Source organism: Eutrigla gurnardus, assembly GCF_963514095.1.
Source record: "Eutrigla gurnardus genome assembly, chromosome: 18".
NCBI classification, from domain to species: domain Eukaryota; kingdom Metazoa; phylum Chordata; class Actinopteri; order Perciformes; family Triglidae; genus Eutrigla; species Eutrigla gurnardus.
In genome coordinates this window covers 3795766-3807941 of record NC_139929.1, presented here as the reverse complement: position 1 = coordinate 3807941, position 12176 = coordinate 3795766, and the positions used below count along the sequence as shown (strand labels likewise).

At 40.6% G+C, this 12176-nt stretch overlaps 1 protein-coding gene across 1 annotated transcript; it reads left to right on the top strand.

The window, feature by feature from the left end:
* The first annotated feature begins 2193 nt into the window (after positions 1 to 2193).
* On the top strand, positions 2194 to 12149 carry LOC311029253 (interferon-induced very large GTPase 1-like). The gene is made up of 5 exons (XM_084034307.1): positions 2194 to 2248; positions 5998 to 6022; positions 6208 to 6297; positions 6406 to 6449; positions 6532 to 12149. Coding segments are annotated over exons 2-5 (4989 nt in total). The 5' UTR covers positions 2194 to 2248; positions 5998 to 6021; the 3' UTR covers positions 11386 to 12149.
* Positions 12150 to 12176: the final 27 nt, after the last annotated feature.

Sequence of the window (12176 nt, the reverse complement as noted above, 5' to 3'; positions counted from 1 at the left end):
CATCCAGTACTGAAATTTGCTATTGAGGTGAAAACATATTAGACAGTCGTCAGTGGCAAATGGTATCCATGACAACACACTGTCCACTGGACCTTTATTCTAAAGTAAATGCACAGATAGTCATTTTAAATACCCCAAATACAAAGAATTTGACTCTGGCTTGTTGGCGCTCTATGCTAAACATACACAGAAATACAACTAAAACAAGGATAGCAAACTGAATAAAGGTTAACAACTACTATGAACAGATATTAATATAAGTATATATACAAGCACAGGATGATGACATTGTAAACAGTCTGACATGCAATGGAGTGCAAAGGATGCTAGAATAATAAATATGAACTTATAATTCAACAGGTTGGTATGGGTGCACTATAAATATTTGTTCATCTTAACAGACAGCATGCGAGAAGAAAATGTTCCTAGAAACTGTCCTGGGATCTGCTGGTTAGGATAACATGGTGATGCTCGCCTGAAGGGGAAACAATAGCGTCGCCCATTTCAGGCCATTTCACACAATGATGGACTAATTCCTATTATTAACACCAGAGGGAGCCAAAGCCAAAGGTTATTCAAACTTGAAGCGATGAGAGTAAAAATGTATTTTATTCCTGGACATATAAGGCAGAGTAGGTAATTTAGATACACCTTCTGTTATAAGAATTTTGTATAACCTCATGTCTTAACGTTTTCTTTGTTCAGGTTACAGCTTTATGTGTTGAACTGTTTATGACTTTAGTATCCCCACTGCTGACCTAAAAACCCTAAGCTTTATCTAAAAGTGACTAGATGTTATCAGAGGCCTGGCAGTCAGGATGTCTGGTTCTAAACGAAGATTAACTGTCAGTCACGCATTATCTCCTGAACCCTTTAAAGGAGTCATCACCTGGTTTTATACGTATCCAGCCCCCCTTGGATCGCTTTGGATCAATTCGTAAAACTTATTAGAAAAAAAACATTGAGCTTGTTCTGACCCTTTTTCGTACCGCGATTTTATCACGCGAGATTACGCGCGAGGTTTTGACTGGTCCGGATGTGCATTGTATAATATGTAATGAGGCGCGCGTTGATTCGCCGCAGGAAGGACAGAGCCTGCATGCAGACTCCAAAACATAATGGCGGCGCTTCGGCGATTTCAGGTAGCGGACGGGGCGGGGTTGGGTGGTGAAAGAGGGGTGGGCTTATGCAAGTAGCCGCCACGGTGACGTCACCGAAGGCGCAGAATCAAAATCTCGTGCTTTAGGAATGCACACCCTTGTGTGCTATTCCTGTTCGGAAAAAGAGCAGAAGCGAAAAAACGGCGCCACTTTCAAACTCCAGCCTTTCAGGCAAGTTTCAACTGAGGTCAAACACAGATATGCATGTTTTAACAAGAGAAATTGCGATTTCCAGGTGATGACTCCTTTAAAGTCTCAAGTCACAACACTGATTTGAGCACTTTCTCATACAAGCTGCACAAATAATAAGAACCAAATGTGTCATGTCACACGTTTATTGTTTTTGGAACACCATAAAATATAACATATATGTACACACACACAAACACACATATATTATAATATTACCATACACAATATAAACAAAAGAGGAAGAACAGTTGAACTGTTTGGTATCAGAACAGGTGAGTGTTGGCTGTCGGTCGGGCTGTGCATGTGTCCGTCTTATCATCTTTAGGCAGTGGATGTCCTTTAGAAAGAATATCAGAATTATTATTTATTACAAATCAACTGTCAAAGACTGACAACATTACAACTTTGGCAGCATTCTATGCAGTGTCACACATGTACAACAGTTTTCTATGTCACCTTTTGTGGGAGCCAAGTGTTAATTTTTTAGAACATTTGTGTTTGTGGACAAAGCTACGTTTTCATCTGGCCGAGCCATGACTTTGTTTCATTTTATGCATTGTCAATAAATGATGTAAGTTATTTAAATGATTTAATTTTAATCATGCAAGTGAACGCGTTGATCCTCTAAGTCACATGATTTACTGGAACTCGAGCTCTACTTTCACTTTCCCTCGTTTCACTGGTTTACAAACAATGCGTGCGCATTGAGGTCCTCGGCTTGCTGTGATTGGTCGGCTTGACCTATCACATCGCTGCAGAGTTGATGTGGGAGGGGCTTAGTCAGGGGCAGTCCCGGTATTCAACAGGCTGCTGTGGTCTGTATAAAGAGGTCGGAGGAGGAGGAGACGTTCTGAAAGCCCGCAGCTTCACAGAGCAGACAGCGACAAGCAGACACGGTGAGTTGAAACTGATTTTCTTTTTCTCTGTGTGCACATTTTATATCTGAGCATGCGCAGCTGACCTTCACAGTTTGATATTGTCATGCTTCTCGATGAGTCTTTTGCTGCTTTGCTTTCCTCCAAGCCACTTGGTTTAATTACAGCTAACTTTCACTTTTAGCTTTGTTACGACTCATTTAGCTCTCTCACTTGAACTTTTCCCTCATGCCGTCACTGATTTACAAGTAATGAGCATGCAGAGGTTCTCAGCTAGGTAGACCGTGTGATAGGTCTAACAAGCTATCTTATGTTTCTCCATTGTATGAATGTGAAAGATGTTTTTTGTGTGTGTGTTTTTTAAAGTGCTCGCACATACATGAACGTGCAGGTGCGCAACTACCCAGTGTCAGAGGGGTATGCAGGACAATTTTGGCGCCCCAGACATCATCATGTATGGGCTTTGAATAATAAAGGTTTATTTTAAAGTATATCAGCCACTGTAGTGCAGAAACAGAAATTATTTAGAAATGCAGCAGCTTAAAGGGATAGTTCGGAATTTTGGACATAAGAATTATTTTCCAAGTGAGCCTGTGTGTTCGAGACGTCTGGAGACGTTTTCAAGAAATTTCATTCAGTTCTTCTAGTTGCTGAGTTCGCTTATGCTATGGTTAGCGCAAGTCATCGACAGTCTAGTGTTTTAATTGATTTGCCTCGGGTGCACTGTGGAGTCGGTATGAGTGTTTTTAATGCCATACTAGCTAGAACGATTGACTTGCGCTAGCCATAGCACAAGCAAACTCGGCAACTAGAAGAAAAAAAAAAATTATACCATCACTTCGGCGCCCCGGCTTGTGCGGCCCCACTATGCACCGCATATAGTGCATGCCCACTTTTTGCGGCATTGTGAACATGTGTGCAACGCTAGTGGATTTGGTGTTCTCGTGAGGATCCTCAGTGACATAACCCATTACCTGGACCCGAAGCCTATCCTTAACTACTGGGTCATTCCATGTCATTTCATCAAATTTTTGAAAATCTTCCCACCTGACCATCTCAGAATGTCCTGAAAAAATTCAAGTACAAAGGACAAATCCAAAGTATTACGTCTCTACTGTCAACAGTTTTCTCATGAAACATCATTGAATGAAGGGTAGTTTAGACGGTTTTTGGCATCATGCTCTGAAAAGCCATTTTTAAACAGCAATATCTGGAAAACTATCTCACCTGTGGCCTTCAAAATTTCTAGAGTGTATATCTGTTACTAAACGCCTCCAGACATGAAATATCAGGGGTGTAGCTCAATGATAACCTAGTATGGTAGGTACTTAAAATGTGGCTTGTTGAAATAAAGTAGCATATTTGAAGAGTGGCTGAGCTCCCATTTTTGCAGATAAAAGACTTCTATCACTTCTGCCTCTATCTCTGGTGTTAGCTTAAACATTCTACAAAATATGGTTTCTCTTAGATTATTAGTTTCACAGATATTAAGGCTCAAAAATGGAAGTTAACACATCTTTGCCCAACTTCAGAGTCATATTCCAAAAAACTGACAAGTATCAGGTCCAAACCTACTTTTTTTGAAAGATCATATTCTTGTTAAAATCATTTGGAGGGTGTTTTGCCTCAATTTGTCGCAGTGATTTTTTAAAATCCTGATATTGGTGGGGTTTTTGTGGCCGAGTTGGTACTGCATGTCTTATTATCCTACAAGTAAACATCACAGCAGGGCAGTTCAATTGTGTTTTTTACCATTTCCCAAAGACTTACATGTGACTAAATGCTACTGGTAAATTTAGCCTCCTTAAAACATTAAAATGTAGCACAGTTGTAGTTACAGAGGCAATAAGTCCTTAGATGTGAGTTAAACATGGTGAAAGCAGCTTTTAATGTCTTAAACCATGAACAAAAATAGCATAATATTGAAGACTGTACTTTTTGTCATATTTTAAGTAAATAAATTACACAACCAAATCAAATAATAATCTTAATTTGTGCATAAGATTTTACATTACAGGAGAAAAGTCTCCAAAGTTTGATATTGAATAACAGTTTGTCTCTATGCTCACTATGAGATGTGTGTTGTGTGTATGATCAGAAATGGTGGATAGGAAGTATCAGAGATGTTTCAGATGAAGATGTACTGGTTCAGTTCATGCACCCACATGGCCCTGCCAAGAGTTTCTACTGGCCAAGAAGAGAAGACGTGCAACGTGCACAGCAGGCTAGCATTGCAAGGATTGATGTTCCCTCTACAGAATCTGGGTGCATGTATGCCATCAAAAAAGATGAGCAGAGATTTACATTAGACAATTTGTAAAGTCACTGCCAAATTAATGAAGGTGACGAAGGAATTGGATCTAAAAGATGAAAAATGTGATCCCTCACAGTGAGCATAGAGACAAACTGTTATTCAATATCAAACTTTGGAGACTTTTCTACTCTAATATAAAATCTTTATGCTCAAATTAAGATTATTATTTGATTTGGTTGTGTAATTTTTTGTATACTTAAAGCATGACAAAATGTACACTCTTCAATATTATGATATGTTTGTTCATGGTTTGCTGCTTTCACCATGTTTAACTCACATTCAAGGACTTATTGCCTCTGTAACTACAACTGTGCTACATTTTAATGTTTTCGTGAGGCTAAATTTATCAGTAGCATTTAGGCACATGTAAGTCTTTGGTAAATGGTACAAAACACATTTGAATTGCCCTCCTGTGATGTTTACTGGTAGGCTGTTAGGACATGCAGTACCAAAACCAGCCACAAAACCCCACCAATATCAGGATTTTAAAAAATCACTGCGACAAAATGAGGCAAAACATCCTCCTGATTTTTTTATATGATTTTAACAAGAATAGGATCTTTCAAAAAAAGTAAGTTTGGACCTGATATGTGTTAGTGTCAGTTTTTTGGAATATGACTCTGAAGTTGGGCAAAGATGTGTTAACTTCCATTTTTGAGCCTTAATATCTGTGAAACTAATAATCTAAGAGAAACCATATTTTGTAGAATGTTTAAGCTAACACCAGAGATAGAGGCAGAAGTGATAGAAGTCTTTTATCTGTAAAAATGGGAGCTCAGCCACTCTTCAAATGTACTACTTTATTTCAACAAGCCACATTTTAAGTACCTACCATACTAGGTTATCATTGAGCTACACCCCCAATATTCCAGGTCTGGAGGCTATTAGTAACAGATATACACTCTAGAAATTTTGAAGGCCACAGATGAGATAGTTTTCCAGATAATGCCGTTTAACAATAGCTTTTCAGAGTATGATGCCAAAAAACATCTAAACTACCCTTCATTCAATGATGTTTCATGAGAAAACTGTTGACAGTAGAGACGTAATATTTTGGATTTGTCCTATTAACAAGTGTGTCTTTGTACTTGAATTTTTTCAGGACATTCTGAGATGGTCAGGTGGGAGGCATTTGATGAAATGACACGGAATGACCCCACTGTGGTTAAAAGTCAAACCACACCCTCTCCAGAACAATACCCTAAACTTAAAACCTTTGCATGGCACAACTAAACTCACATCACATAAACTACACGTCCATCTGACAAACATCTAGTTAAGTATATATGAATTAATTTAACCTGATATGCAAAAAGAAAACAAACAACTTAAAAAGAACAACAAAATTATTTTGTTACAGATACAAAGAATCTGCAAATATAATGACTGTTGGCAAGTGAATTGAGTGATTTTTTTTTTTTAAGATGTTTATTTTTTCTCTCTCATAATGCTGCAGTAGAAGAGTCTGAGCATCTGAAAAAGTAAGATCCTTTTTTAATCATCATTGTAACGTGTAACAATCATTATAGAACTGAGTTTCCTAAAAACTGCCTATAATTAGTTGCAGATTGGAACTGGGAATATTGTTTTACCCTGCCTGTGTTTTGTACACCAGGCAAACTGTAAATTTTATATAAAAAAACAATGTTTTCTTTGTGGGATCCAGTGGATGAACCTGAACACTCAGAGAAGACCGATCACAACACAGGAGGAGAGTCCGAAATCAAGTCTGTATCATCGACAACCACAAAGAAAGGTAACACACATAAGTGCACAATTACCAAAAAAATTTACAATATACAAGTTAAGGGGCAAAAAACATAAGAAAATATATTGGTTGATCTGGTTCATTGTTGTCCTACAGATACCTTAGATTTGGATATGGACATGGATATGGACATGGATCAGGTAAGAAAGTCCATTTACGACATACCTCACTGAACGACATTATCATTTTCTACATACTGCACGTTACTTTACTTATTTGCAGGAGTCAGAGATCGACGAGAATAAACAATATCAAAGAGACATTGAAACTCTGCTTTGCCGACTTCAGCTTCAAGACAAGCGTCAACACAAGCTGACACCAGCAGATTTTCTTAAAGTAGGTCCTCCTGTGAAACAGGAGCATGTCCCTGAAAAAGATCTCCCTAATACTTTCCTTCAGAGGTTGATGATGTTAGACTACAGCGCCAGAAATATTCCTGTCCAACAGGACAGTCAAGAAGTGAGCCAATCAGAGCCTGCAGATTGTAATGATTACTTCAATGCTCTTTTTAGCAACAGGGTAGACTCTGAACCAGTGAAACTCAAGACTCACGTGCATCCGATGGATGTTCAAATGGCAGTATTTCACTGCTCCGACAGCTTCTTAAAGCAGAACATGATCACAAAACTGTCACAGTGTCAGTACGCCTTACCGCTGCTCGTTCCTGACCCGGTCACAATGGACATCGACTGTCCTCTGTGGACATTCAGACAAATAAGAAAAACGTGGAAAATTACTCAGATCAAAGATAAGTCGAGCGTTGTCACCATGAAGAGTATGCCCATCTGCAAAGCCGAAACACCCATGGTGTCATTTCTCCGCCTGGGTTCACTCCCCCTGTCCAAATCTCAGCTGATGAATGCATTGATCAACAACCGCCACAGCACCTTCTTCGACAGAAACTGTGCAGGTAGCACCAAGTCTCGCCATCTGATGGACGGTGTGGCAGAGATCGCCTGGTACTTCCCTGCCGGAAAACCCAACGATGCCTTCACCAACTGCATAGCCTTCTGCAATCTTCATGGCGACGCTCTGTCGATTGTAAAACAGCGCGACATTCTGACCGACAAGTCCTCAATCAATGTTGTACTCGTGCCAACTCTGGAAAAAGGTGTAAGTAGTACTGAGGTTATCTTGGCCCTCTCAAAGTCTCCAAAGCCCCACATTATTCTCATCGCTGACAATGATTGTGATGCCATTGAGATTGGAGAGAGAAAATACAAAATGGGTCTGAAGGACAGAAGCCAGTCAGATGTTTCTGAAGAACTGAAAAAAATCATTGGAAAGGTTTTGTCCAGACCACATGCATCTTTCCAACTTGAAACCATGGCCAAGGTCCCTGGAATCAAAGTGGACGAAGACGACAAAGTCTGCCAAAAAGGAAAAGCTGCTGCAATGAAAGTTGTGAGCTTGCTTGATGGGATGGATGTCTCGAAGATTAAAGATAAGTTTCTCCCTTGCCAGGGCCAACTGTGGTATGATTGGTGCAGAATAAACAGAGAACTGTATAACCTGAAAGGAAACATTGAGAAGGTGAAATGTCAAAAGCAACAGGAATTGATGCAAATACGCCAAAAACAACACACTGCTGCCGGTAGTAAACCGATGCAGTTGTTCATTGAATGCATCTCGTCTTTGCCGTGGTCAGACAAAGCGTATTTTCTGAAATGGACTCAGATCTTAATAGATGCCCTCTCCACGGACGACCTGTCTTCAATCCTCCAAAGATACGATGAAAAGTGGGCTGAGGTCTTGGATATGAAGAAGAAGCACAACAAATCTGATCTGCTGAAAAGGAAGCGAACTGAGCTTGATCAAATATCAACAAAACTGCAGTCGGCAACATTTGGCTTGGAGCACATCTTTCGAGAAATGGGACAGATCTATGAAGCCCACGCATCTCTGCAGAAACAACCAAGTAGTCTGCAGACCGACTGGTCCAGATACCCAGAGCTGGCTGCAGAGCTGATGATATCGGGACACCCAATGGAGCTGATGGATGGCGATACAGGTCACGTGCCTTTAACTTGGATCTCTAGACTTTTAGATGAAGTCATAAAGAAACTGGGTGACAAGAGGCTTTTTGTCATGTCAGTGTTGGGCGTACAAAGCAGTGGTAAATCAACCATGCTGAATGCCATGTTTGGACTACAGTTTGCAGTGAGTGCTGGCAGGTGCACCAAGGGTGCCTTCATGCAGCTGGTCAAGGTGTCAGAGGAGATCAGGAAAGACTTTAATTTTGACTACATTCTGGTGGTGGACACCGAAGGACTGCATGCTCTTGAGTTGGAAGGCGACGCCACCCTTCACCATGACAATGAGCTGGCAACATTTGTTGTTGGTCTGGGAAACATGACACTGATCAACATCTTTGGGGAGAACCCAGCCGAGATGCAAGACGTGCTGCAGATTGTCGTTCAGGCTTTCATGAGGATGAAGAAAATCAAACTGGCTCCAAGTTGTGTGTTTGTTCACCAGAATGTTACAGACATTTCGGCTGCGGAGAAAACCATGGATGGAAAGAGACGACTGCAAGAAAAACTGGACAAGATGGCCCAACTAGCAGCCAAGGAGGAAGAGTGTGATGCAGAGTGCTTCAGTGACATCATTGCATTTGACGTGCAGAAAGATGTAAAATACTTTGCCCAACTATGGGAGGGCAGTCCGCCTATGGCCCCTCCAAATCCAGGTTATAGTGAGAGTGTCCAAGAGCTGAAGACCATCATCCTCTCTAAAGCCTCACAGTCTGCTGGGATTACTCTCACACAGTTCAAAAGCAAAATTGAGGACCTGTGGAATGCCCTGATGAATGAACACTTTGTCTTTGGTTTCAAAAACACACTTGAAATTGCAGTGTACAGAAAACTTGAGGTCCAGTATGGGAACTGGACCTGGACCCTGAGGAGTGAGATGTTGAACATTGAGAACGGGCTTCATACCAAAATTGAAAATGGCTCACTTGACAAGGTCGAGCTCAATTACCTTCAAACCGAAATAAACCCAACCTACGGAGGAATCCAAAAGAAAATTACGTCATATTTTGATGACGACAGGGACAAGGAAATGTTGGTTCAGTGGCGAGGCATATTTGAAAGCAAAATCAAGGAGTTTCGTGACGAACAAGTGAATGTAGTTAAAAGAAAACTGGATGAAGTCATTCAGCAGAAGAGTGCTTGCAAAAAGGTCGATGGCATGAAGGCAGACTTTGAGAAGAAGCTGATCCAAAAGAGCAAAGAGCTCGCTCTTAAGTTAAAGCACAGGGCGAAAGATGAAGAGGAACTAAAAAGGCAGTTTGACCATGTTTGGAGTCACTGGGTGTATGAGCTCACTGGGAACACTAAACCTATCGCGGACATCAACTATGAAGAAGATCAGTCAACTGTCTTTCGGGAGCTCGGTATTGAATGGTCTCTGATAGATGAATCCAAATGCAGTGGTAAATTCAAGACAATATCAGACATCGGTGACTACACCAACTACATCTCTCTCTCCAAGGACCGAGATCCTAGCAACACAGGAAAGGACACAAGGGGACAGAAAAAAAATTTCTGTAAAAAAATAATGGGGAAAAGGAAGGGCTATTTTGCAAAGGAAGAACAGCAACTGATCAGATCCCTCATTGACTTTGTCGAAATCGAGTCCCTTAAGGCAATTAAGAAAAGACCTGTCGCTACAAGAGGCTACAGTCCAGCTTACTTGCAAGAAGTGGCCCAGATGGTCAAACAAAAGGTCTCTGAATTTGAATCACAGGGGAAATACGCTCTGAAGAAGGAGTTTATGGTTGATCTCTTGTTGTATGTGTTTCACAGAGCAGGGGGATGGCTTTCAGAGTCGCACAAGAAGTTCAAATCGAACAATGATGCCCACAATTATGTGGAAAGCAAGAAAATGCTATACTGCAACATTTTCATCAGCCTCTGCAAAGGGAACTCGTCTGCTGTTGTGCTCGGGGAAATGATCTGTAACAAACTGCAGAGTTCCATCGAGGAGGCCGCCTGTAACAAGACCGCCAAGGATCTCGCCGATATGATGAAGTGCAATTACCCACCATTCAGTGGGAACAGACTGAACTTGGAGAAACACGTGTTAAAGTCACTCGCAGAGAAAGAGGACTTTAATGGCTTCATCAACTACATCCGACACCCGAGGCGCCAAGTAGAGACTTTTATAAGAGAGGAAGTACAGAAATACATCTTCAAAGAACACAGAGCTGAAGCGCTTGATGTACTCAATAAAAATGCTGCGGACATCAATATGCTTCTGGAGAAAGCTTTATTTACCGCAACGAAGAAAGTCCAAGAGGAAAAGGAAAAGGAAGAGAAAAGGAAAATGGAAAATGGAGACAAAAAGGAAGCTGAAAAGAAAAAGAAAGAAGAAAAGAAAAGTGAAGTGGAAAACAAGGTATTCAAAACAGACTACCTAGCCATGTGGGTGAAGGAATTCTCCAGTTTGCTAGAAGACAAGCTAACATTCGACACAACTTGTTGTGAAGACTTCGGTGACATCGAGCATTTTGACTTTCTTAAAGATGAGGTAGAGAAAGGCCTCAGGACTGTCATCGTGAACGTGAGCCGCCTCCCACTGGAAAAAATAAAGGAATACAGGATGAAGGCGGATGAAATACTCATCGAGCACCTGTGTAACTGCTGCTGGGTGACTTGTCCGTTCTGTGCAGCTGTTTGTACCAACACAGTGGCAGATCATGGTGGGGACCACAGTGTGCCTTTTCATCGATCCGCTGCTGTTGAAGGTTGGCACATAAGAAACTCAGTGGAACTGGCTATCGAGTTCTGCACGACAAAGGTTGCAAGTGATAGACGTTTTTACCCTACTCCAGATTCAAAAGTGTCCTTTCCCTATAAAAAGTATCGAACTGCTGGCCCTAAGTATGCTTGCTGGGGCATTACTGCCGATGCATCGAAACTGGCATACTGGAAGTGGTTTGTGTGTCGATTTGAGAAGGACCTGGAAAACCACTATGGATTAAAATTCCAGAATAATGGTGAAATTCCCAGCGATTGGAGAAACCACAGTAAGGGAGAAGCCATTGAAAGTTTGGAGGTGATGTTCAAGTGAACACAAACACAACCGTTGTTCATTAATCAGATAGACTGGCACACAGAAATGTGATTACTTTATTCAAAATGACTTGTTAAAAACAAAAGAGTTGCACGACAGCACATATAATTAATTTCTCAAAAATATAAAAGAAATCAAGTCAAAAAAGTAGTTTCCCATGTGTATTTTTGTGTATTCTTGTTATGAATATTATGTTAAGATGCTCATGTTCTTGTAGCTGCCAAACATAATGAAGGACATGCATAATGCAGTATAACCTGCCTGTGACTGTGTGAAACTGTAAACACCTACACAACTATTAGGCTTCTGTTTGTAACAAAGAATGATATTCAAGTACAAGTTGCAATGTAACTAGTTTGTCTTCATGGGTCTTATGTACGTCTCAGCCAGGCGTACATGGAGGCTCTTGTTGTCGATCGATATGTAATCCTTAGGAATAAGAGACAAAAACAGATATTGTATTTGAATAGTGAATTGCTCTTCATTTCACCCACCATGAAATTATGTTAATGTTAAGACGATTTTTCTTTTGAAGGATTCTTTGTGTTTCTGTATTCTGTTTTATCTCATTTCCACATATCTGTTGTTGTATCCACATGAGTGTGAATTTTTGTTCTATATTTTATTTAGAAGCTTACTGTGTCCTTACTATTTAGACATCCAAAGGTGATGTAAACAACATGAGTCCTTGAGAAGAAATCTGTTGAGATTCAAAAACCTCTCCTGTCTTAATAAAATGAACTTCTCCATATCTACTGAAAGACCAGGTTTCTCAATGTTCACAAGCG

Bases quoted from the DNA above. Each gene is read 5' to 3' on its own strand.
- LOC311029253 (XM_084034307.1), top strand. The intron at 6,298-6,405 runs GTAACACACATA...GTTGTCCTACAG, and splicing joins ATCGACAACCACAAAGAAAG to ATACCTTAGATTTGGATATG. The intron at 6,450-6,531 runs GTAAGAAAGTCC...ACTTATTTGCAG, and splicing joins TGGATATGGACATGGATCAG to GAGTCAGAGATCGACGAGAA.